The 26,441-nt window shown below is 45.9% G+C and overlaps 3 protein-coding genes across 4 annotated transcripts in view; 2 read left to right on the top strand and 1 right to left on the bottom strand.

Moving 5' to 3' along the window:
* The window catches only part of LOC109427861 (discoidin domain-containing receptor 2), a 961,146-nt gene that overhangs the window by 98,784 nt on the left and 835,921 nt on the right, over positions 1-26,441 (top strand). The window lies entirely within an intron of this gene.
* Positions 668-6,097, bottom strand: LOC134286461 (uncharacterized). The gene is made up of 2 exons (XM_062848073.1): positions 2,290-6,097; positions 668-2,223 (listed from the first exon to the last, which is right to left on the bottom strand). Exons 1-2 carry the CDS (start codon positions 6,095-6,097, stop codon positions 668-670), a joined length of 5,364 nt encoding a protein of 1,787 aa, XP_062704057.1.
* LOC134287082 (uncharacterized) lies at positions 20,806-24,723 on the top strand. Its single transcript, XM_062848786.1, has 2 exons — positions 20,806-24,586; positions 24,651-24,723. Exon 1 carries the CDS (start codon positions 20,849-20,851, stop codon positions 24,128-24,130), a length of 3,282 nt encoding a protein of 1,093 aa, XP_062704770.1. The 5' UTR covers positions 20,806-20,848; the 3' UTR covers positions 24,131-24,586; positions 24,651-24,723.

Raw genomic sequence — 26,441 nt, 5'->3', positions numbered from 1 at the left:
GCAAATGAGAGGGTGCTTTTTCACTTGGATTTATGTACAATACAACAACTTGCCTGGAGCGGAGGCCTCCGTGGCCTCCGCGGCCGCTACCAGCGGCGGTGGGGATGTCCAATCGGATGAAAACGTGGTGCGATACAGACCAAATCCAGGTGTCAAGGCTGAACCAAACGGTCGCGGCGAGCTCTTGCCGCATCTCGGGCTGATCCGGCAACTATGACGACGGTCGATGAGTTGGCCAAACTCTAACTGACGCTACAGCATGCTAAACCAGCGGTGGTGGTCAGGTTGTACCTCGACGGGATGGAAGTGATTAGGTTCGCAAAGTGACAGATCCGATGGACTCGGAACAAACGGGTTGCTCGAACTAAAGCTTCGATTTGACTGACAGGACATCACAGGACTTCATAACTGGACTGGACGCTCACGACTACCTTCACCAACAGACGATTATACCTCGAATCGGTGGACTTATGGACAGGGTCTTGGGCGGAAGATCGGTTGGCTCCAAACAATACGTTGTCCCGGAGACCCGGGACGGGTACAACGACGGCTATGGGGTATAAACATTCCTTAAGTTTTTTGAAATATTGATAAAATACATAACTTACTGGGATGCGGAGGCCGCAAGGACCTCCGCGGGTGCCGAAGCACCACCGGTGGAGGCGAATTATGCCTCATCGCTGGTAGATGTTGCGTTATCCCTGATTGGAAGGACGCAAATCTTCGAAATCGCTCGTCGGAAAACCCCATTTGCTGTGCGCACGTCTACCACGCGGATGTTATCGTCGGAGCCTCTGAATACTTCGGTAACGCGGCCGAGGTTCCACTTCAACGGCGGAAGCCGCTCGTCCATCAGCAGAACCATGGTTCCAACGGCGATGTTATCCCGCTGGCGGGTCCACTTGGTCCGGTTATGCAAATCGGAGAGGTAAAGTGTGCTCCACTTCTTCCAGAGCAGCTGGCCGTAGTCCTGCGCCCTTTGCCAGACGGAGAGACGGTTAGCTGCAACATTCTCCAGATCGGGTTCAGCAATCGCCGTCAGTGGACGTTGAACCAGAAAATGTCTTGGCGTAAGCGCCTCGAAGTCTCCAGGATCATTGCTGAGTGGTGTGAGGGGCCTGGAGTTTAGAACCGCTTCGATCTGGGTGAGCACCGTCTGCATCTCGTCATACAGGAGAGTCCGAGTTCCGATGATCTTTTTGAAGCAGTTTTTGAAGCTTTTTACGGCTGCTTCCCACAGACCACCGAAATTAGGCGATCTGGCCGGGATGAACTTAAACTCGATTCTCTCATCCGTGGCGTTGCTGGCTACAGCGTTTTGGAATTGCTGCTGCTCGAACAGGTTTAACAGCTGCCGAAGTTCCCGCCTGGCTCCAACAAAGTTCTTGGCATTGTCGCACATGATTACGGCTGGACGTCCTCGACGGGCCGTGAAACGCCGCAGGGCCGCTAGGAACGCGGCCGTGGTGAGGTCGGCGACTAACTCCACGTGAACGGCTTTGGTGACAAGGCAGACAAATATCGCTACGAAGCACTTGACGGGAGAACTGCGACGCTGTGGGTAGGTGACCAGAAACGGGCCGCAATAATCTACACCGACCTTGAGGAACGGTGGTGCCGGGTTGACCCTTTCAGGTGGCAGCTCTGCCATCAGCTGTTCCTGGCATCTTGGTTTTATTCGGAAGCAGGTAATACACTCATGCAGGACCTTTCGCACGAGGTTCCGAATGCTCGGGATCCAGAATCGTTCTCTGGCGCTTGCAATGACGACTTGTTGTCCGGAATGAAGCATCTTTACATGGTAATGACGAACTACCAACGTGGCGAGGGGATGACGGTGATCGATGATCATTGGATGCTTCCAATTTTCGGAAACCGATGCATTCCGGAGCCGGCCGCCAACATGGAGTATCCCATCTCGTAGTTTGGGATTCAAAGACGATATTCTGGACGACTGCTTCACCTGATCTTCCCGGGACAGACTTGCAATCTCCTCCGGGAAACATTCTTCTTGCGACAGACGAACCAGCTGCAACAAAGCTTCTTCATATTCCTGCGTGCTGACTGAACCGAGTTTCCGGGCATTTCGGTTAGCTCTCTGGGCGTTATGACGGAAGCGACGGATTACCGCTACCAGTCGAACCAGAGCGAATAGTGACGAGCGGAGCGAAAAGATCTCGTTCGGAGCTGCTGCTTGCAGCGGTAGGGCTACGGACTTTCGTTCTTCAAGGGAAGCAGGATCGAGCTGTTCAACGTCGACTTCGGAGTTCTCCGGTCAGAAATTCCGACCTTGACTCAGCCAAACTGGACCGTTGAACCAGAGGGAGTGATATTCCAACTGCGTGGCCGAAATACCTCGCGACAGTACGTCTGCTGGATTTTCGATGCCTGCGACGTGATTCCAGACTCCACCCTTCGTCAGGTGTTGGATTTCGGACACCCTGTTCGCGACGAAGGTCTGCCATCTGGATGGTGTGGACGCAATCCAATGCTTCACAATGTTCGAATCTGTCCAGAAGAACGACGGAATTGTCAGTCCAGTGGCTTGGCTGACCTTTTCGTAAAGATGGCTTAGCAGAAGAGCAGATGAAAGTTCCAGTCGGGGCGTCGACTGCTTGCGCTTCTTCTTCTTCAAATCCTCCAATGGCGCGACTCGTGACTTGGACATCATCAGCTGAACGCGCACAGAGCCATCCTCGTAGCTACATCGGAGGTACAGACACGCGCCGTATGCGCTGTCGGAAGCGTCGCAAAATCCATGCCATTCGATCGTAGTGCACTCCTTGGTGTAACCGACCCATCGTGGAATACGGATGGACTCGAGAGCACTCAAGTTCCTGCGGTACTCCAACCAAATAGTTTGCAGGTTTTCCGGGAGCGGATCGTCCCAGTTCACAAGCAACTTCCACAAAGTTTGGATGAAGATCTTGGCTTCGACGACCACCGGTCCTATTAGTCCCAAGGGATCGAAAAGCTTGGATGCATCGGAAATCACGATTCGCTTCGTAACCACCGGTGTCGTATTCCACTTTGGCACCGTGAAGTAGAAATCGTCGGATGAAGGGCACCAAACAAGGCCCAGCGTCTTCACGGTAGCGATCGACGGCGGGGAATCCATCTCGAATACAACTCGGTCATCCCGTAGATGCGGTTGCAGCTCGCTCAACACTTCTCCGCAGTTCGAATTCCACTTTCTCAACATCATACCGGCAGAATCGGTCAGGTTGACCATCTCCTCCACAAATGCCTTGCCTTCTGCAGGGCTATCGACGCCAGTGATCGTGTCATCGACGTAAAAATCCTTCCGAACAACTTTCGCCGCGGTTGGGTGGGTGGATTGACCTTCTTCTGCTAGCTGTACTAGGCAACGTGTAGCCAAAAACGGAGCGGATGCGGTTCCGTACGTAACGGTCGTCAACTGGAACACCTGGATAGGTTCCTCTGGCGTGGCTCTCCACAAAATCAGCTGTAGCTTCTGATCTCGTGGCTGCATTTTGATCATCCTGTACATTTTCGCTACGTCAGCTACTATGCCGATTCGGTGCAGGCGGAAACGAGCGTGTATTGAGATCAGGTCGTCCTGAACAACGGGGCCTACCATCAACCCATCGTTGAGGGAATCGCCGGACGTGGTCTTGCACGAAGCATCGAACACAACGCGAAGTTTTGTTGTTGTGCTGTCCGGTTTCAATACAGCGTGGTGCGGCAGAAAGTAGCACACTGATCCAGACAGTTCCTCCTCATTCACTCTCTCCATGTGGCCCATCGACGCATATTCCTCCATGAACTCGCAATACAACCTCTTCAGCTCTGGGTTCGTAGCGAACAGGCGCTCCAAGCTCATGAAACGACGCTCGGCGCTACTTCTGGAATTTCCCAGGTGATCGATAATGTGCTCCTTCCTGGGCAGCGATACGACGAAGCGTCCGGCTTCATCGCGGGTGGTCGTTTGCTTAAAAATCTCCTCGCATGTGGACTCTTCCACGGAATAGGTGCTCGTTAGGTGACAACTTTCGAGCTCCCAGAAACGAGTGAGCTGTTCTTGGAGTTCCGACGTGGAACAAAGCGTAGTGGTCGTTGCAGGTGCGGAGAGTGTGCTGTTGGAGATGCGACCGGAGACGATCCATCCAAAGACGGTGTTCTGGAACGTCGGACCGTCCTCGTTGAGTCTGAACCGCCCATCCTGCAGCAGATCGAGATAATATTCGGCGCCGATGATCATGTCGATCTCTGATGTTCGGTAGAACTCCGGGTCAGCTAAAACGATGTCGGCCGGCAGCTTCCACTGGCTTGTTTCGAACCCTTCGTACGGGGGTGGAATAGTCAGCTTTGCCAAGACGTTGAAGCGTATAATTTCCTCGAAGTCCGAGATGCTGGTAAAGCGAGGGCTGACTGTTGCACGAACAGCTTTCTGCGAAACGCTTCCCGAACCGCCAATTCCCTTCACCGCTAGATAATCAGGAAACTCGTCCAGATCCATGCGGCGACAAAATTCAGAGGTGACGAAGCAATACTGAGAACACGAGTCTAGCAGTGCTCTGGCCAGCATTGATCGCCCGGTGGCATCGCAGATACGCACAAGTGCGGTTGATAACAGAACTTGTCGTGTGGAAGGGTTTGTTTGTGTTGGGAGTGCTACAGTGTGTTGCAGTGTGTCTGAATGGTCTGTGGCGATCTGTGGGTTGGTGCTATGCGATTGTGTCTGTACGATTGACAAGGAAGTGCTGGGTTCGTTGTGGTTTGTGGTTGGTGCTTTTTGGTGTGTTGGTTTTCCCGCCTGTGTTTGCTGTGTCTGAGATGGTTGTTCACTTGGGGGTCGTTTTGTCGTCTGTGGAACGGAGGATTGCGGGTTGACACTGTTGCTTTCAGCGTGAAGCAGGGTGTGGTGTCTCCTCCCACATTTACGGCATGATCCTTTGCTGCAATTCCGCGCCAAGTGACCCGACGATAGGCAGTTCATGCACAGGCCATTCTTCCGAACGGCATCGTAGCGCTCCGAGATCTTCCACTTCTGGAACTTCTTGCACATGAACGCCGGATGGAACGCTTCCGAGCAGAAACAGCACCGGCCGAAGGATGTGGACGAATGGCTGACGCTTACCTTGGGCTTCTTCACTTCGGCGGAAGGAGGTTTGCTCACTCCAACTGATTGAAGAACTGCACAATGGTTCTTCAAAAAGTTCATCAGGTTTCGGTAGGTGGGTACGTTCTTGGAGTTGTGCGACGACTCCCAGAACCGCAGCGTAACACTGCCCAGCTTGGAACAAACCATGTGGACTAGGATAGTGCTCCAGCCATTGGTGTCTTGTCCCAGCTTCTGCAGCATCTGCAGATTCTTTTCGAAGTCGCTGATGAGCTGGCTCAGCGCTTCGTAGCTCTCCTTCCGCATCGGTTCAATGCCAAAGATGGCGTCGAGATATGCCTTCACGATGAGCTTCTCGTTGTGGTAGCGCTCCTCCAATGCAGTCCAGGCAACTGCATAATTTGCTGCGGAAAGTTCAACGGTGCTGACTTCCTGAAGGGCCTCGCCCGTCAACGATGAACGAAGGTACGTGAACTTGTCCATGTCGGTGAGCTCCCGATTCTGGTGGATCAAGCTTCGGAATGCATCGCGATACGACACCCAGTCTCGAAGTTTGCCGCCGAAGGTTGGTAGCTTGATCTCGGGCAGTTTCACTCTCGAGAGGGTACTTCCGGCAGCCGGGCCTGACGGCCCAGCACGATCAACCTGCTTCTTCGGACGCCGCTCCATCAACGCTGCCTTGGCCTTGCAAAAACGGTTCTGCACATCACTGATTATGGCTTCACTTTCCTCGTCTCTCTTCTTCGATGCACTCTCCAGCCTCGCCTTTCGAGCCTTCTCTGACTCCTCTGGATCAGGAACTTCGTCATCTGCAACTTCATCCATTAGCACTTCAATCTTATCACGCACATCGAAGAACTCATTCACAACACTTTCCAGCAGCTGCAAACGAACTTCAATTTCTTTTCGATCACGCTCTTCATCATAGTCACTGACGAAACTCTCCACTAGCTCTAAACTGTTCAGAAGGCGCTTCTCCTTCTTAAGCAAACTTCTCAGATCTTCCGGCTTCATTGTCACTAGTTTTAGCCACTAAATAGTCACACCGAAGTCACTGTTCAAAGTTACAACACTGGAAGTTCGTTTGCACTGATCGAAAATTCACTTCACTTTTACCGTGAGAAGATCACTATTTGAGCCACTGTGCACTGGTGACAACGTAACGACTCGACGTTCCACGCGCCGCGAGACGAACTGACCAACCCAATGATTGACAACAGCAGCGGAGGGGAATTCAACCAACGGAAAATCGAGCCAACCAGGTACCAGCAGAATCCAAGACCAACAGCACAACGAACGAACCACAGGGACCAGAACCGTTAAGAGTCAAAAGACACAGTTTCGCATGCAATTGATATTTTATTGGCAATCACTTCGCACCTTTTCCCCACAGTCTAATGGCTATCGTCATGCATCGAAGCCACAGACCTACACACGTAATTACTTCCCTGTGTCCACAGCCTGTCCGTAGGCGCTCAGGTTCCGGTGATCTTCGTCGTTGTACCAAATTCCGCTCCAATTTCGTCCTCGCCGTCTTCGTCCAGTAGCAGCAACAGCAATCAGCAACGTTCTCATGCACTTCAACGGCGCGGCGGCGGCGCAACAATCCACCACAATTCAATTAATGAGATGGCGGGTTTTCACTGGGCACTTCTTCGACGGCGGCGGTGCGCCAATATCCACTATCGCAATGGCGAGATTTTATCCTCTTCTTGGGCGGCGACAATCCAATACAATTCCAAAAATGTTAGTTTAAGAAGTGAATTAGTAGTAGTAGATCAAAGATCAAATCCAACTTGAAATCACATGTACTAGCCCTTGTTTGAAACCCGTCTGGTTTCAAGGCGGCCGGCATGTTCGGTCCGAAATAGTCAGATGGAGAACCACTGATTATGATCTCATAAGATCTCTTTAGATCACCTTCCTCCGGATTGAACCTCATGAAAAGAGCAATAATACTCTCGCTTCTCGAGAGCAGACCCCGCAAGCGGGTGAGACAGATTGTACCAAAGCAGAAATAAACCAGTTAGCTCATAAAAAAAAAAAAAAAAAAAAAAAAAAAAAAAAAAAAAAAAAAAAAAAAAAAAAAACCTCCGCCCGCCGCCGCGATCACTTCGTACGTAATAAAACACGACTTGTACTTTTACCAGTAAAATAAAGTGTGTCGATTCGTAATAAATAAAGTGCCGAGGTCATTAACCGCGAACTACCGAGTGTTTCGACAGTGGAAATATCACCGCGCGCCCTTGGAGATTTGTACCGGGATTGATAGAACCGTCGTCGCTCTATGTGCATAAACACGACCCATTCAACTTTTTTGGGATTTTCATACAAAAAAGCGTTACAGAGGGAGGAGGGGAGTCGATTTTAGCGTTACGTAATAAATGGATGGATGCTGCCTTACTGTCTACTGTCAACCAGCTTAGGTCCCGCAACTTGCAATTCCAAACGAAATTCGCTCTGTATAAAACGCCGATTCTTCCGGTGGCCCTTTACGATCACTATGCGTGGACGCTTACCATAAACGCAACACAGCAGGGAGTCAGATAGAGAAAGAGGTGGGCGGTGACTTCATGGAAGGTTGCTCACGGTTGAAGGAGAACCCTTATTATTCGGCTAAACTGGAGGAATATCACCCAAGACCGGCGAAGATGGTGTTTTACTATACGTTCGGCACTAGAGTAAAGCTACGTTGTAGTCGACAAGGTATTTATATATTTATTCATCAAGATGGGCCCAGAAAAGTTGGCCAACTGTCTGCATCGGCTGAAAGTCAGGATCTGGGAAACCGAACAGCTACCGGAGGAGTAAAAGGAAGGGGTAATCTGCCCCATTCACAAGAAAGGGGACCATTTGGAATGTGAGAACTTCAGGGCGATCACTATTTTGAATGCTGCCTACAAAGTGCTATCCCAGATCATCTTCCGTCGTCTGTCACCTAAAACGATTGAGTTCGTGGGAAGTTATCAAGCCGGCTTCATCGACGACCGGTCGACAACGGACCAGATCTTTACCGTACGGCAAATCCTCCAGAAATGCCGTGAATACCAGGTCCCAACGCATCACCTGGTCATCGTCTTCAAAGCGGCATACGACAGTATCGACCGCGCAGAGCTATGGAGAATCATGGACGAAAACGGCTTTCCTGGGAGGCTGACTAGACTGATTAAAGCAACGATGGACGGTGTGCAAAACTGCGTAAGGGTTTCGGGTGAACTATCCAGTTCATTCGAATCTTGTCGGGGACTGCGACAAGGTGACGGACTCACATGCCTACTCTTCAACATCGCTCTGAAAGGTGTGATGCGACGAGCCGGGCTCAACAGCCGGGGAACGATTTTCACAAAATCCGGTCAATTTGTGTGCTTTGCGGACGACATGGACATTATCGCTAGAACATTTGGAACGGTGGCAGAGCTGTACATCCGCCTGACACGCGAAGCAGCAAAGGTCGGACTGGTGGTGAATGCCTCAAAAACAAAGTACATGCTGGTAGGAGGAACCGAACACGACCGGATCCGTCTGGGTAGTAATGTTACGATAGACGGGGATACTTTCGAGGTGGTGGAGGAATTCGTCTACCTCGGATCCTTTCTGACGGCTGACAACAACGTGAGCCGTGAAATTCGGAGGCGCATCATCAGCGGAAGTCGGGTATACTAAGGGCTCCAGAAGAAACTGCGATCGAAAAAGATTCACCCACGCACAAGGATCGGTATATTCGCCTCACTCCATTCATATTCACTCCTCTTTGCTGAAGCGAATCGAGAAAGATGCAGCAAACGGATAGTCATGATCAAACATGCAACCCCATCATCAGTGGGAAGCGATGCGCAAATTGTTTGACATGGATATTCGTTGCCGTTCGTCGCAGTTTGGATCACATGCGAATGAAAGAATGGTGAAAGGTGAAGAATGCTGGTGAGCGATCGAAGCGGCTATTATCATAACTAGAAAAGAATTTTTGCATGTAATGCGTACATTTTTAGTGTATTGTTGTTGAAATGCAAGATTAGCAAAGAAAATAATTATTTTTTTTGGAAATATCAGAAATTTGTATGCAAAATATCGCTCGTATCACTCACGAATCGCATCACCGCTCGATCGCTTGTGATGCGAATGTGGACGAAATGAGTAATTTCCAAGTTGGGCTTCCCACCTTTCGCCGGAGTAAGCTGTCGTCGCTGACAAGCAAACACACAAACATAAGCGACAACCGTTCGCTGCTGACTGTCTTCGAATGCGGAAGAAGATGAAAAGTGGAAATCAGGAACCCTGCTCACGCACCAAATGCACCATGTACAAAACGCTAATAAGACCGGTGATCCTCTACGGGCACGAGACATGGACCATGCTCGAGGAGGACCTGCAAGCACTCGGAGTTTTTGAGCGACGCGTGCTAAGGACGATCTACGGTGGTGTGCAGGAGAACGGTGTGTGGCGGAGAAGGATGAACCACGAGCTCGCTGCACTTTACGGCGAACCCAGCATCCAGAAAGTGGCCAAAGCCGGAAGGATACGGTGGGCAGGACATGTTGCAAGAATGCCGGACAACAACCCTGCAAAGCTGGTGTTTGCAACTGATCCGGTTGGCACAAGAAGGCGTGGAGCGCAGAGAGCACGATGGGCGGACCAGGTGGAACGTGACCTGGCGAGCATTCGGCGCGACCGAGGATGGGAAGCGGCAGCCACAAGCCGAGTATTGTGGCGTATTATTGTTGATTATGTCTTGTCTTAAATGTGATGTTGAACAAATAAATGTATGTATGATTACCAGGTAGGTAGAGAACATTGATGTAACAGTTATGGTTTTGTTTCAGTTTCAAGTTACTATCTCACAGGTCACAGCAAGTCTCAGATTAACGGTATCCCTACCTCGCTTCAACCCTGATTTCATCGATGCTACAACTTGCCGACAGACATCGGGCCTCCTCCTCGGAACAAGACAGCACCCGCTCATGTTGTGTATGTTTTTCGATTTCCATCTTTTTAGTAGCTCTCTGATGAATCTTATTTAAGACACCCCGCGTAGCCGGCGTCGTCGTTGTCCCAACGCATCCATCCGCACAATTCCACCGGTCGGTGGTGGCCGCCGTCTTCATCACAGGTTGCGCACTATCCCACGCCGTCGTCGTATTGAGTCACATTGGGGCGATAACCACACAACGCAACCCTTATCGACCAATTCCGGGGACGACGACGATGGCGGCAGCGGCAATATGCACTCTGCGCAAACGGTGACGACCTGTGCTTATTGGATAGCCATTAATTTAATTGGATAATTTAAACGATTTATCGACAATATTACCGTCGGCGGCCTAACCGCTGTAGTGATGTTTGTTGATTTTTTTTTATGGTGGATCATTTCTGAGTGTTTGTTGGGAATCTGTTAAATAGCTGGATGGTAGATTGTAATGGTCCTATTGGTTTGTAAAGGAAGGCATTTTGGTAATTTTGTTTTTAGTTATAAATGTTGTTCAGCTCTGAGCAAGAACTGCATAACCTTACGTGAAGCAATACATCGCTTGGAATTATTTTAGAAGTTGACATCTTCAAGAGAGCCATACAATTGTTCTTTATATAATAAACAAGAATGGATCCCTTCCGAAATAGGACCCATCGAAAAGTTCCAACAGACATAATTTGTGGTGCAGCCGCTGCGTTGTGCTTTTCCAAGAGTGCTTGTTTTGTAAATTCGTTGTATTTGCTTTTGTTATTATGTATGACCAATTCCGGGCTGGTGTGAGGAAACGGCTTCGAAGACTGCGCGTTATTGAACAGTGCTGCGGTGGTGGCGGCTTGAGCAAACAAACGATTCCAAAGACCCTGATGACACTTTATGTCGGGCCCGAGGCAGAGCGGGCGGTCGCCATCCAATCCGTCTAGGAAGACTACCCAGCTCGCGGGGAACCTCCAAGTGGACTGGTAGGGGTGCGATGAGGTGAAAACATGCGGTGACGGGCGACAACGACAGCGAACTCCTACCGCTCCATCGAGGCGGCAATGTTAGATCGCAAGGAAATGATAGTGATTTACTTCGACTTAAGTTGTTTGCCGTCTTGGGCTGTGCTCTTTTCCACAGCTGTTATCGGGACGATTAGGCGTGCGTAGGGTGAATCGTAATTGAATGAAAATGGAACGTTCAAATCTCTAGTAGGTACTTCATATGCCAGATTCGCCTCAATGTGGATATTACCAGTGTTTTTCACTTAGGAATTGCGAATGTCTTTTTTTTATTTTAAACATCAGTTGCATAACTTCATCAATAAGCAAGCGTGTTTTCCCCTTTGTACCCTATAATGGAATCGAACAGCCCGTCCCTCGTTGAAACGAGGTATTATTTGTTCCAAGAGATGCGGTGCAATAACTCAGGAGACAGCTGATTAACATTTTCCGATGAAGATGGTAACAAATCGGTTTAATCTAGGTTAATGAGCGTTGAAGGAACCGCTTGCTGGTAATGAGTGCTCGTTTAAAGTAGATTATTTCGTTGTGTTGTCGATTTTTCTCCTGCCATGGGTTCTCCAGCGCTGCTGTCTAGACGGAAATTGATACCCACGCAAAGTTATTTCTGCGCTGAATTACAGCAGTAAATTCTACGGAGGCTCCCTACCCTGGGCGACGGCCTGACTCACGTTAATTTATAGTATTTCACACAGCCACACATACATCCTTCCCGAAGGGAAAACTTTACGGCAAGAAATTCACCCTAATTTAAACCTCTAAACATACACACCTCGCATTCCGGCCTGCGTCTACCTACCGACCGACCGACCCGACCTACGCCGGAAAATGCTTTTCCCTTTCTTTTTAGCGTCCCTTTTTTTGCACAACCTTTGCCCAGTGTCGGCGTTGCGTGTTTCTTCTTCTGATGACTCGGTGCTTCCACCGGAACCATTCCAGGATGATATATGGAAGACTACCTACCTATCACCCAACAACTACTAGGACGTTCTACATCTAGGAGACACACGGTTGGTACCGCACTAACCGCGCCTCGAAACAGCCGGAAGGAGACGGCGACGGCGTCGGCTACGGTGATGATGACGACAGTCAGCGCCGGCTGCACAGTTGAATTGAATGAGGGTAGATTAGGATTTAAAATCCAATTATTATTAAGGTTAAAACATTCTCTTTTGAAAGTTTTGAGTAAAAGGAAGCTGTAATGCACTCGTTATATTGTAATATGTTCAGTTTATATTGACTTACAAATACATACCTTCCATATTCAAGAACATTACTAGCCCTTCTAGCTTGAATTCTCCAAGTGCTTACAGGTTCCATTGCCATGGTTTAAGCATCATATCCATTCAGTTTATTTTTAAATTTCTTCGATAGTCCCGTTTGGCATGCCCCGGCAATTGCTTGAGGAAATTTCTCTGGTAATTTCTTTAAGAATGCCTCAAACAATTTCTTCAGAATTTCTTCCGGCCTCAAGGTTTTCTTCAGTAAATTCCGTTCTTTTCATTTTAATTTTGTGGGAAATTTCTTCAACGAGTTCTTTGAGAAAACCTTCAAAAATTTATGTCTGCTTCATCATTTTACAGGATTTTCACCGGAACCTCAAAAAATTCCTTAGGACTTTTCGTCGTTTTTGGAAAAAAATCTCTGGCAATTTCTTAAAGAATACCTTCGGAAATTTCTTCAGCAATTTCCCTAGCAATTTATTGAGAAACTTCTCTGACACTTTTTCCCTCAGGAAAGTATTCAAAAATCTCCTGACTGTTTCTCTAAATATCCCTTTGGAAACTCCGTTAAGAATTCCTCCGCTAGTCTTTCCGAATTTATTTAAAAACTACTTGGGCAATCGTTGAGGAAAGTTTTTCGGAAATGCGAAAACTCTACCGGGATTTCATATTGTCTTAAATCTTCTTACAATTTCTTTTGAATTCCCTATGGAAATTAAAAAAAAAAAATCTCTACGAATTTCTACAACCTATATCTAGGGAGCGTCCATAAATAACGTCACGCAAAACTTTCCCATTTTCACCCCCCCTTACCCTTATGTCTCACTTTTTGTATGAGACCTCTGATTTTTTTGTATGGGTTGTCACACTTCACTGAACACACCCCCCCCCCTCCCCTCTAGAAGCGTGACGTAATTTATGGACGTTCCCCTACCTATATATATATATATATATATATATATATATATATATATATATATATATATATATATATATATATATATATATATATATATAAGCTTTGAGTTCGGCTTTAGGATCGGGTTTTTTAAAAAAACAAAACAGAACTGAACTCGTCGATTAATGGACAAAGACTAACTGTCGTTTATTATTTTAAGCTTACAGAGGCCTGGCTAGGAAGAGGAATGGTTCCCTGGCTAATTTATCATATGCGTAATTGGATCGCGTCGTCCGGTGGCGCGATGCTGACATGCTGGTTTCAGTAAGGTTGAAGACAGGTGTGGATTCCGTGGAAACTGCTGATCTTGCTCATCGTCCGTTGTGTGGCTCGTACAAAGTTGCTAGCGATGTTGCTAACTGTTGTTGTTGTTGTTGTTGTTGTTGTTGTTGTTGGATGTCTCCTAGTTGGCTAAGTATGGCTTCTTCGGAGTTGGGGCAAACTGATGCGATAACTTCTCCCTCCCTAAGTGAGGAACGTCCCGGTCCTTTTCCACCGTATCTGATTATGATTAGCATGATGATAATCACTGTTGTAATTCCGGTAAAAGAAAATCCTCCAAACAGGCTCCAAAACTTAAAGTTGAGATTGTTTTGTTCTAGGTATACATGCTCGAGGTGTCGTCGGTTTTGTATTGTGTCGTGATGAATTTTTCCTAAATCGATGTCTTCCTGTAGCTTCCAGTTTGGTTTGAGATTATAAAATGCGTTATACATGATATTGGGCTCGCCGATATATTCCTCGTTTCTAAATGTTTCGTTGTTGAGTTGTATTGTGCAGTTTTCAAAATTGATGATCACATTTCCTTCTAGGCTTCGGTTATCTGGTCCGCAGGTTGATTTTAATGTTTGATTCCTTATATTGGATATCAAAATGGTGTTGTCAGAAATTAGTTTGATTATTGTTTGGTTATTGAATACAACGTTGCATTTAGGCTTCACTCCGGTTATTAACGGTTTGATACATTCGTCCCCGAGATCCGTCAAGAATGAAGATTTTTGAACGAAGTCTTCCGGTTTTTTTGTGACAAAAATACGGTTACCACTTTTGACTATGAATTCTGGGAATTGGATGATTGATTGATTACTATTGATGATTGGGTATATTCTGATGATTTCCGCGGTGTTCTCCTCTAACAGTGGTACATGCATAAAATATAATAATGTTCCATGACTCGTTGCGAATTTTGGCGTAACATATTGTAGTGCTTCATCCGGTAAGTGAATGTTAATTCCTTGGTCTTGAAGAAGTTCTCTTATCGTTGTAATTTCTCGAATAGATAGGATTTTGTTTGAAGTAATAGACATTTTTGAGAGCAGAATTGCGTCTTGAATGTCCTCGAGCAGCTGATTGAGAATATCTACGTTTACGATGGATGTAATTGTTTCGATGTCGTCCATTAGCAAGTCGTTTAGGTTGGCCTGATTGGTTACTTCCTGTATAGCGTGAGTAAGTTGCTGAATCCGAGTGTTGAGATTTTGATTAACTATGATCTGTTGGTTGTTTTGGTCAATCAAGTCGTTCATCGTAGTATTGATGGCTTGGAGATCAGATGCGTCGGGGGTTCCCGCGATCCATTTCCACACAGTTCCAACGGTGTTCCACCTCCTTGATCGGTGGTGTGGTTGAGGTTTCAGTTGATATATGTTGCTGTATAATTTCTTCGCTTTATACTTTAAAATATTTGTTAGTGGATTAGTAGTTTCGGCATTATTATGGTAAGATGATTTAATCAGGATCTCCGCTGTTTCTTCTATAGAAGACAGATTTATCGGGTGGATTATTTTAATTGTTCCAGTTTGAATTTTACAATGTCTTTCCTTTACAAGCAATAAAGGTTCGTCGTGCAGGTTTCTAATGGTTAGTTTTTGTGCTTGAGTAAGGGTGATCGTCAATATCAGTAAGGGGATTATTCCGGTCTGTAAATTAACAAATATAGCAGGGTGTTAGTAGGTTAGATAGAGGTTTGAGACTATATGGTTAATTATGTAAGAGATTCCTCTTCCGTTTCAATTTGGTTTTATGCAATTTAATATCTCTGTGATCCACGTAAGTTTTCCTTCTATTATGTTTAATTACAACTTTTTTATACCTGGCTTTTCTTTTATTTTTGATACCTTGAATTTTATTGTAGACTCGTTCGTTTCTAATGAAATTTGGATCATCTTCTCTGTGTTTGTTTCTGTTTTCTAATGTTTGTTGTTGGTTTTTTGTAGTTTTTCTATAATTTCGTCGAAGATTCTATTGCGGTTTTCTAGTATGGTTTCCAAGTTTAAGGGTCTCTCTTCTCCTTCTTTTATGCCATAGAAAATTTCAATTGGTTTTAATTTAGTAACGCTATGAATCGTGGAGTTGTACAAAGTAGTCGCGATGCGATATATTTCTTTATTAGAGAGATCGTCATATTTATTTTTAATGCAAATGAATATTTCGTTAAGGGTAGAGTGGAATCGTTCTACCGTTCCATTGACCTCACTGTGGTTCGATGGGGTGTAGTACAACTGCACTCTTAACCTTTGGAGAAGTCCTCGGACTTCAATTGACTTGAACGCAGCTTCGTTGTCCCATACTATCATGGAAGGAGTTCCATATGTTGAAATTAATTTAACGAGGCCGCGTTTTACGTCTGGTATAGACCTGGATTTTATGGGTATTAACATTGCAAATTTTGAAAGTTTATCTACTGCCGAAAGGAATATGTTAGGGCTTGATATAAAGATATCAATATGGACCATGTCGAGAGGTTTTCTTGGTAAAGGGGTTTCGGCAAATTTGAGTTTGTAAGGTTTTCTTTCGTACTTACTCTCAAGGCACGTCTCACAGAGGTTGATAAAGCGTTGTACCTTGTCCTTGATTTCGTAGTTCTCCACTGCTCCTCTATGGGCACGCTGGTGTGTGTTCTCAATGATGTCATTTTGTTCTTCTTCTATGGTGACGTCCTGTAAAATTAACTGTGTTAATTTTATTTTGAAACTTTTAGCGCGTGAGAAGTGATTCTTGTAGGTCACTTGCATGATGTTCAACCATTCCTCCGGGCAAAGAATACAATTTACTCTTGTAGGGTGCATGTATTCGCGGAAGATTTTTACTGCAATAGGGACTCCGAAGAAAGCACGCGTCATTGTCCGCCTGAAGATTCCTGGAAATATCTCTTCGTATTTTTCCTCATTCTTTTCTCCCTTTTCAATAAGAATTTGGTTTTTGAAAAAGTTCAGCGGTGTTTCGACCATGCGGATTAAGTCTTCATTATCTGATTCAGCTGAATGTACCGTCTCTGAATCCGATGATGATGATGATGATTCACTTTCATTCATGTTAATTTCGTGTGAAATCCTAGACAATCCGTCGGCTACCACATTCTGTTTGCCCGGTTTGTACTGGATTTCATAGTCAAACTCCTCTAAACGCAATTTCATTTTGATCAACCTATCATTTGGCGACTTGAGATTTAGAGCGTAAGTGAGCGGCTTATGATCAGTAAAAAGAGTGAACTTTCGGCCAAACAAGTATGGTCGAAAATATTTACACGCCCAATCAATAGCAAGGAGCTCCTTTTCGATAGCCGAATAGTTCTCCTCAGTTTTTGTGAGCGTGCGCGAGGCGAATGCAATCGGCTTATCATGGCCAATGGGGCCCTGAGATAAAACCGCACCTAACGCGTAGTTAGAAGCATCCGTTGTTAAAATGAATCGCTTGGAGAAGTCTGGATATTGTAGCACATGGCTACTAGTTAGAATACTTTTCAACCGATTGAACGCGGAAACAAATTCATGCGTATGTTCAATCTTTTCTCCTTTTCGTAACGGCTGAGTCAAGGGTTTGACTATCTGTGCAAAGTCTTTGATGAACTTGCGGTAATAACCAACTACTCCCAGGAATCCTCTAAGCTCAGTTTCGTTGTTGGGCAATGGCCAACCTTTAATAGCACTTATTTTTTCTGGATTAGGTTTCACTCCCTCGGGAGTAACAATGTGTCCAAGTAAGGCTACCTCTTTCTGAAGAAATTCGCATTTATCAATTTGAATTTTGAAATTGTATTTGCGAAGTGTCTCCATAACCTTTTTGAGGTTAACCAAGTGTTCCTGTAAACTAGTGGAATAGATGATGATATCATCCATATACACTAAGCAACGTATACCCCGATATGTTCTCGGAGAACGTTGTCCATCACCCGCTGGAACGTGGCAGGTGCGTTTTTCAGTCCAAAAGGCATTCGGACAAACTCGTAGTGTCCGCCTTCGACACTAAACGCAGTTTTAGGAATGTCTTTTACATGGACCTCTATTTGATGGAACCCTGAAGCAAGGTCCAGGGTTGAAAAGTATTGACACCTCCCCAACTTATCGAGTATGTCCGTGATATTGGGGATAGGGTATCGATCATCGGTGGTTTTTTGGTTGAGTTTCCGGTAATCGATTATAAGTCGCCACTTCCTTGTACCCGAAGCGTCGGCCTTCTTGGGTACGACCCATATTGGCGAGGACCAGGGACTGTTCGATGGACGAATTATTCCTTGGTCCAACATTTGTACGATTTGTTTTTGGACCTCTTCTCTATGACAGAAGGGGTAGCGATAGTTTTTCGAATAGACGGGTAATTCGTCCTTCGTGTGAATGGTATGTCTTACAGCATTGGTGAATGTTAACTTTTCATCATTTGTGTAGAATACCTCTGGAACCTGTTTTAAAACTTTGAAGAGTTTTTCTTCTTCTTCTTTGTTTAGATGGTCCGTTCGAATGTTTTTCGTAAATTCTAATTTAACCTTTATTTTATCTTTGAAAGATTGGCTAGGAGCAATCTCTTCAAAATTCAGGAGTTCTGTAAATATCGCCTCATTGTCGATGCTCATTACTGCTGGTTTATTACTCTGGTTGATCAACGGGAAGGTGGCTATACCATTATGAGCATTGTATACTCCTGAGGGTATAACGACATCTGGACCAATCATAATGTCATGTTCAATTAAGAAATCACCGTCTTTTATTCGAACGGGAAATTCTTTCACTAAGGTCTCGCCTTCGTGGAAGTTGAGTTGTTCCTTAGTTGGGAACTTTTTTTTTAGTGTTATCGTTGTATTGTTTATTGCAAGGGTATTCGATGCTGTGTCAATTACCGCACCGATAGTTCGAAGAGATTCAAATCCGATCAATCCGTCAAAAAAATCATGGAATCGGAACAAGAAGAATTTTAATTTAGGTAGGTCTTTTATAAAGTTGACAAATGGATTCACATATGTGTACTGATTAATACGATGCGTACCGCTCAAGTTCCTAATGTTTTGCTGGGGTCCAGTTGCAATACTACTAGCAGGTATCAGCTCAGGGGTAATGTAATTTTTATTTGCCCCCGTATCAATTAGAAATCTCAGAGGTCTGCCGTCTCTTCTGGGTATTTCTAGATACGGAAGGAAATTATTTTTCATTCCGGGTTCTGTTGATCCGGATCTGTACAAAAATTTAGCTCATCACATTGTTCCGTCTGTGGATAAATTTCTTGCTGTGTTGGGTTGTTGATGTAAGGATCCTCGGCATAGGAGAGTTCGGTAGGAATTTCTTCCGAACTTTCGTGCGAATTTACTTGTGTAGGTGCTGTCCTTTGGTAAGGAACTACTTGCTTATAACTGTTCTGACCAAAAGGGTATCTATTTTGACCCGATGGATCGGGTTTAATCGCTTGAGGTGGCGGAGACGCATTGTTTGAAGACGCATTACCTTGGAATCTGTTAAATGATGGGTTTTGCGATGGAAATGGTGGGAATCTATTGCCGTAGGGTGTGTGCTGAACTGAAGGAAAGGGTTTGTATGGTGGTCTAGAATTTTGCCAGCTATTTTGTGGTTTATTTAAGGCTGGTTTTTGAAAAGTGACTGGTTGTTTAGGGAACTTATCCTTTTTTCGTTGAGACGCGTTGTACTGCTCTATTGCGCTTTGATGCGCTTCATTCAATGAGGCCGGACGAGACACTCTAGTGAGTGTCGAGTAGGGTTCGTTCAACCCATCAATATACGCGTTGGTTACCATGTATTCATAGCTTGTTGCTAGTGGTTTAGCACACGCCGCCGTGTCGTTGTCGAGAGAAATCTTGGCTATTATATCCGCCAAAAGTTCTCTGCATTCATTATAGAAATCGGTAATGCTTCTCGGGCCTTGTTGAAGGTATGATATTTTGGTGACAAGTGTACCGAGATCTCTCTTGTCCCCAAAATATTCTCTCAAAGTGCTTTGTATATCAGCCCACACAACCGGAGTATGGTTTGACACCAAAGCTTCGTTAGCTTTATCAACGATTTTGTCTCGTATAATGCTAGTCCATAGGGGCATAGCACGATCGATGTCTTGCTGTGACGGGCAAGTTGCTTCCGCCAATTTAATTTTATCTTCGACTGATTTCAGCCAGGTTGCTAGTAATTTGGGGTCGCCGGCATACGGTACGACCATTTTAATTGCATCAGGAATCCTAGATGCATCGAAGTTTGTAGGTGACACTACTGAAGGGACAGGTCGGACCGCCGAAGCCTGCCTAATTTCCTCCAAATTTTGTATTTGGAGCCGTTGAGCCTTCATTTGGTTGGTGAGTTCATCAACCAACCTTTGTAAAGCCTCCATATTCCTAGTTATCATACACTTTATTCACTTTTTATAACTAACACTTTATTCACTTCTTATAACTAACACTGAATAGATAAAAAAAAAGATCACTTACCTCGAGTCGACTGGTATGCAGCCAGCGACGCCAAGAGCGGGTAAGATGATTTGGTCGGGCCTACCGAGCGTTCTGGTTCCTTGGGGCGCTCTTCCTACGTTGGTTCTGCCGGTGATGATCGCTTGTTGCAGCTTCTAGATGAGCACAATGTTTCCTATCTGCTTTCACACTACGATTTCACTATGAAACACAACGGGTGGCTATCCCCCAAGTCGAGACTGCGCCAGCTTTGAGTTCGGCTTTAGGATCGGGTTTTTTAAAAAAACAAAACAGAACTGAACTCGTCGATTAATAGACAAAGACTAACTGTCGTTTATTATTTTAAGCTTACAGAGGCCTGGCTAGGAAGAGGAATGGCTCCCTGGCTAATTTATCATATGCGTAATTGGATCGCGTCGTCCGGTGGCGCGATGCTGACATGCTGGTTTCAGTAAGGTTGAAGACAGGTGTGGATTCCGTGGAAACTGCTGATCTTGCTCATCGTCCGTTGTGTGGCTCGTACAAAGTTGCTAGCGATGTTGCTAACTGTTGTTGTTGTTGTTGTTGTTGTTGTTGTTGGATGTCTCCTAGTTGGCTAAGTATGGCTTCTTCGGAGTTGGGGCAAACTGATGCGATAACTTATATATATATATATATATATATATATATATATATATATATATATATATATATATATATATATATATATATATATATATATATATATATATATATATATATATATATATATATATATATATATATATATGTTCCCGAGAGGGAAACCGGTTTTTAAAGCAGCCGTTTTATTTACAGCGATGCTTAAACTGCAATTTATTAAACGCAATAATTAAATATTTTTCTTACATAACTTATCTTAAAAATTAAGTGACACCCGCGAAGTGATTCCCGCGTTGTGAAGAGTGTCAACCTGCAGCAAGATGGCTTCCGATGCAGAATCCACCCACGACCAAACCATCATGGACCTGACGGCGACTCCGTGCGCCATCTGTGGCCCGTCTACGCGCGACGAAGTGATGGTCGGCTGTGACGGATGCGCGGAATGGTTCCACATCCGTTGCGTCGGCATCGAGGAGGGCAAACTGCCGAAGAAGTGGTACTGCCAAAGCAAGGCCTGTCAGGAGAAGGCCCAGGAGTACCAGCAGAAGCAGAAGGACGCCAAGAAGCAGGCTCGCACCCGGAAAAACGGCAACGAGTCTGACAAATCCAGCGTCAGCTCTCGCCTAGCTTCGTCTAGCGTGGAAGCGAAGGTGCGAGCGCTAGAGGAGAAACAGAAGCGACAGTACGAGGAGATGGAGGCGGAGCGGCTGCTGCAGAAAAAGGAAAGGGAGATGCAGCGTGCGTTCGAACAGCGAAAGATGGAATTGGAGCTGCAGATGCGCGCTGAGGAACAAGAAGAACAAAGGACATGGCAAGCGGAGATGCTCCAAAAGAAGAAGGAGCAGATTCAGCGGCTGAAGGCGAACCGGGAGTCGTCGTTCGAGATGCAAATGGCGGCGATGGATGAGGAGTTAGCGGAACTTTCGCGTCGAAAGTCAAAGCCGGCGCTGAAAGTAGTCAAGGACGTTTCGCGAGCGGGTCCTTCCGGCAAAATCAACAAAAACGTGTTGAAGCTGAGAAAGGCGAACGTGAAGAAGCTAACGCGAGACTACGAGAGCACCGACGGAGGAGACGAGGACGACGAAATCTCCGACGATTCCGATCTGTCAACCCAGAGTTCGGATTCTTCCATGGAAGCCAGGGCGAGAAAAAGCGTTCCAAGGAAGACGTGCAAGAAAGTGGGAAGTGTCAGCCAAAACGGGCTGGGGAAGCAGCAGACCGGACCGACGAAGGCCCAGCTGGCCGCGAGGATGGGGTTAACTTACAAACTCCCAAAATTCTCCGGCAAACCAGCGCAATGGCCATTGTTCTATGCGGCCTACAAAGTGTCCAACGATGTCTGCGGCTACATGAACCACGAGAACTTGATGCGACTACAGGAAGCCCTGGAAGGCGACGCTCTCGAGCTAGTGTCCGGGCAGTTGCTACTTCCCGAAACCATTCCGCAGGTCATCGAGAAGCTGCGCCGGCACTTCGGCCGCCCGGAACAACTGCTTCAATGCCTGCTGGACAAGGTGAACCGGCTGGAACCCCCGAGGCCGGACGATCTGAGGAGTTTTGTTCCATTCGGAAACACAGTGGAGCAACTCTGCGGCCATCTGGAGGCAGCGGATCTACGGCAACACCTCGTCAACCCGCTGCTGATAAAGTCGTTGGTTGCCAAGCTGCCGGATCGGGAAAAGCGTGAGTGGGTCCACTACCGGCGAGGTCGAGGGGAAACAACGTTGCGAACGCTGACGGATTTCCTGATGGACATCGTGGAAGACGCCTGCGAAGCTAACGTTGACGTGGAGTTCAATCCAACGCCGTCGCCCGAATCAGATTCCCAATCCGAAGAGGAGAGTTCGAACGAGGCTGGACTATACTGTCACTGCGAAGCCAGCAGTTCGACCTACAATGCAAGTGAAGAGAGTAAGCTGAAACCGTGCAAGATGTGCCAATCCAAGGATCATCGTCTGCAGCACTGCGCGGATTTCAAGAAGTTGCGGTACGATGAGCGTTTGAAGCTGGTGACGCACGAGAAATTGTGCCATGTCTGCCTCAACGAGCATGGCGGGCAGTGCAAATTCGGAATCCGTTGCAACATCGGCGATTGCAGAAAGTCCCACCACCCGCTCATGCATCCGGTCGGAAACACGGTCGGGCTGAGTGCACAAATCCGGGCAAACTGCACGGTCTTGTTTCGGATCGTTCCGGTACAGCTTCACTGCGGAGATAAAACAGTTTCGGTGTTGGCATTCCTGGACGAAGGAGCTTCCGTCACGCTGGTGGAGAAAAAGCTCGCCGACCGCCTGGGCGCGGTCGGAGTACAAGAGCGATTGACCATCCAGTGGACGGGAAACATGTCGAGAGTGGAGGATTCCCGAAGAATAAGCCTTTGGGCGTCGGGAACAGAGGCTGCAGCCGGCGGCAAGATGCTGTTGCACACTGTGCACACGGTGAATAACTTGATGCTGCCGCATCAAAAGCTGGATTCGAAGGAGCTTGCAGCACAGTACAAGTATATGCGAGGGCTGCCCATCGAGTCATACGATGGACAGCCGCAGTTGCTGATTGGGGCGAACAATATCCACGCGTTTGCGCCGATAGAGACAAAGGTGGGTACGCCCAGGGAACCGATTGCAGTGCGTACCAAACTGGGATGGACTGTGTATGGGCCGCGGCAGACAACCTCGGCGGCGGCCGGTAACTATTTCGGCTACCATCGGCAGATAGCAAACGACGATCTGCCGCCCGAGCTATTCAAGAGCCAATTTTCGTTGGAAGAATCGGAGGTGGCAATTCCACGGGGAAAGAAGAAATGTGTCCTAAAAATACGAGAGCGAACTACCCCACTTGCCGGCGATCGCTGTGATACCGACTTGCTGTCGAAAGCCCGCCCAGCACCGAGGATGTTAGGCGTTCGACACTACAGACCTGGAAGAACCACAACGAACATAGCGATTCTCGTTCCGAACGCAAGAAGACAGATTGAACAACACAATAGGCGGGTTCGAAATCCGAAATCCGCTGGAAGCTCTACGGGGCCTACAAGAGGCGAAGCCAGCGACACCGGCGCATTTGAACCGTGGCATCCTGCAGATGGTGAAGGAAAGATTCCTAGGAGCGATCTGAGACCCAAGTGGGGACCAGCGTTCTCGACGAGGCACCGCGGCGAGTTCTTGCCGTATCTGTACAAGGGAAAGCGGTCGACGAGAAGGCTCGTGGCAAGTGGCGCAAAACCGGAGGAAGTCAAAATCGATCAGCGTAAAAAGTGTGGGGTGATGTGCGCGCTCGATGAGGGGCGCAAGTTGCCGAGTGGAATCCTGTCAATGACACTACCGGAGGCGGCTGGCAATGGTTCGACGATCAGCAACAGATCGAAGAGTGTGATTATTCGTGGTCGACGGGAAATCCCGGAATTCTTGGAGATAGAGCTTTATCGTTGCGGTCATCAAGGTCTCAGATGGACGAGCTCGATAGACCAACGGGAGGACGTAGATGGTAAGGTGCAGAGACGAGACGTAGTAAAGTTTGCGGCGTTAGAAAGTAAGGTAAATCCGGAAATGCCGGATGTTACGGGCTGGGGTGTTGCGACGCCGCTACTAAATAAGATTTTTTGAACCGGCCTAATAATGGATCAGTCTAGCCGTAGCATAACTGCAGCATGACAGTTCGCATGCGTGATAGTAGTGGTAGGTGGAATGAGAAATACGTAGATGAGATGTGTGATGCAGTAGAAGGAAAAAGAACCAAAACAGTTTCGCCATCGTAAAAACACCCAAGTTGATGCAGTTTGAATTTATTTGGAATTATATTACATTGAAGTGCGTTTAATTTAGTTGAAACATAGGAGTGCGGTGAAATGCAATATCGGGAAATTATCCGTACCTCGATCACAACCTGCATACCGATAAGTGTAGAATCCTGAAACAAGGAAAAGTAGCCCAAAAAGCTACCGCGCGACTAAATCACATTCATCCGTGCGACGAACACCGATTAGGGTAACGGTCCCAATTATCATCCAACGCGGTCGAATCATTCGGACAAGAAATCGTAGTAGAGGAAACCACTTAATTGTGAGTAGTATTAAGATAAGTTATGTAAGAAAAATATTTAATTATTGCGTTTAATAAATTGCAGTTTAAGCATCGCTGTAAATAAAACGGCTGCTTTAAAAACCGGTTTCCCTCTCGGGAACATTTGGTCCTTCGAGCCGGATATATATTATATATATATATATATATATATATATATATATATATATATATATATATATATATATATATATATATATATATATATATATATATATATATATATATATATATATATATATATATATATATATAAAAGGGTGGCCATCACTCAAATGAAAAACAAAAATTTTGAAAAAAGCCAAGTCTTACCTCCTGAATCGGTTATTTTGGACTCCCAGCAGCTACGTTCAAAATTTGAGCGAAATCGATTAGGCCTAAGGGGGCGCTCAAAGTGCTTGAAATTTGTAAGGAAAAACGTGACCAAATGTGATGATGATGATGATGATGATATTGTTCTACCATCTATTGTAGCAAGGCAGCTGCCTATAGCACTGAAATAATCTGAAAAGCGATTTGATCAAGATTGTGCTGTTGTTAGTGGTCAGTCATGCTCCTGTATGAAGGGCCAAAAAGGGTTGTGCGGACCCGCAAGCAGAGACACTTGCGCGAAACCCGCGTCAGGGTAAAAGAATCTCCTTCCAGAAGAAAGTTCTCACGAACAACTGCAAAATCAAGCCATCGATTGACAGAATACTCCCAATAGATGGGGTCGAAGAGCCCGTCCTCAATCCACGAAATGTTAACAACAAGGAGGAGGCAGTTCCAAGCTCCAGTCCAAATCGTTTCAATCGGGTGCCCTGATGGTCCCTCCCTTTCCCAATATATGATGAGATATGTTTGTATATGTAATGTATGTCCGTGTGTGTTGTGTATGTTTTGTTATACATTTGTTTGAAAAACAATCATAATCATGATTAATAAGCATTTATAAACAAAACATTTACCTGATTACTCCTGAAATAAAATGTGGATTAGCAACAAAACATTAAAAAAAGCACATCAAATCTCGATCCTGGGATGTCTGCTCACCACTGATCGGCCACTTTAGGCATGAAAACATTAACAAGATTGAAATTTGGTGTGGTGGTAGATCTTACGCCGCAACGCACCATTCTAAGGTGATCTACCCACGTTACGGGGCAGGAAAAACGTGACCAAATGTATGCAGAAACTAAAGTTTTTGATTTTTGCCGCTAAATGGCGCCTCAGGTACGTAGTGATGAAACCCTTTGGTATTATTGTAGGTGACTATATGCCATATATTTGTCAAAGACCGCAAAGTGATCCGAAGCCTGTGAAAAAAATTATACCCTAGGCAAAGTGAGGCGAAGTATTGAGATTTCATTATTGATATTATTCCTTTACATGTACTGGTGTTGGGGTGGCAGGCGAGATAATTTTGTGAATTTATTGCTGTAATTACAAAATTCCTGAAGACATACAAAAAAAAACTGTTAGAGTCCACAAGATGTTCTTAAGTCCATAAATATAACTTACGATAGTGTTCGCTACCACCAAACAAAGATATTTGCGCTTAGTTATACTAAGATTGCTGATCAAACTTCCTACAAAGAACATACGTTTGAATTTGACTTGCAGTCTAATGTATGCTTAAATTACTCACCTTTAGTTACTTAGAAAAACAGTGTAAAGTCTGGTGACAAAATCTACTTTGTCTATGTCTGAACTCAATCTGTTTGTAATATAAATACTAGAATATAAATACTGTAACGAATTTCATATCCCGAGTTTAGCCATGATCTTACCGTTCAAATAGGATTATATAATAATAATAGGCTTCCAATTCAACACATTTAGAACCGTTCTTGTTAGC

This window comes from Aedes albopictus, chromosome 2 (genome assembly GCF_035046485.1).
Source record: "Aedes albopictus strain Foshan chromosome 2, AalbF5, whole genome shotgun sequence".
In the NCBI taxonomy this organism is placed as follows: Eukaryota; Metazoa; Arthropoda; class Insecta; order Diptera; family Culicidae; genus Aedes; species Aedes albopictus.
This window is presented reverse-complemented; position numbering and strand designations above follow the sequence as displayed.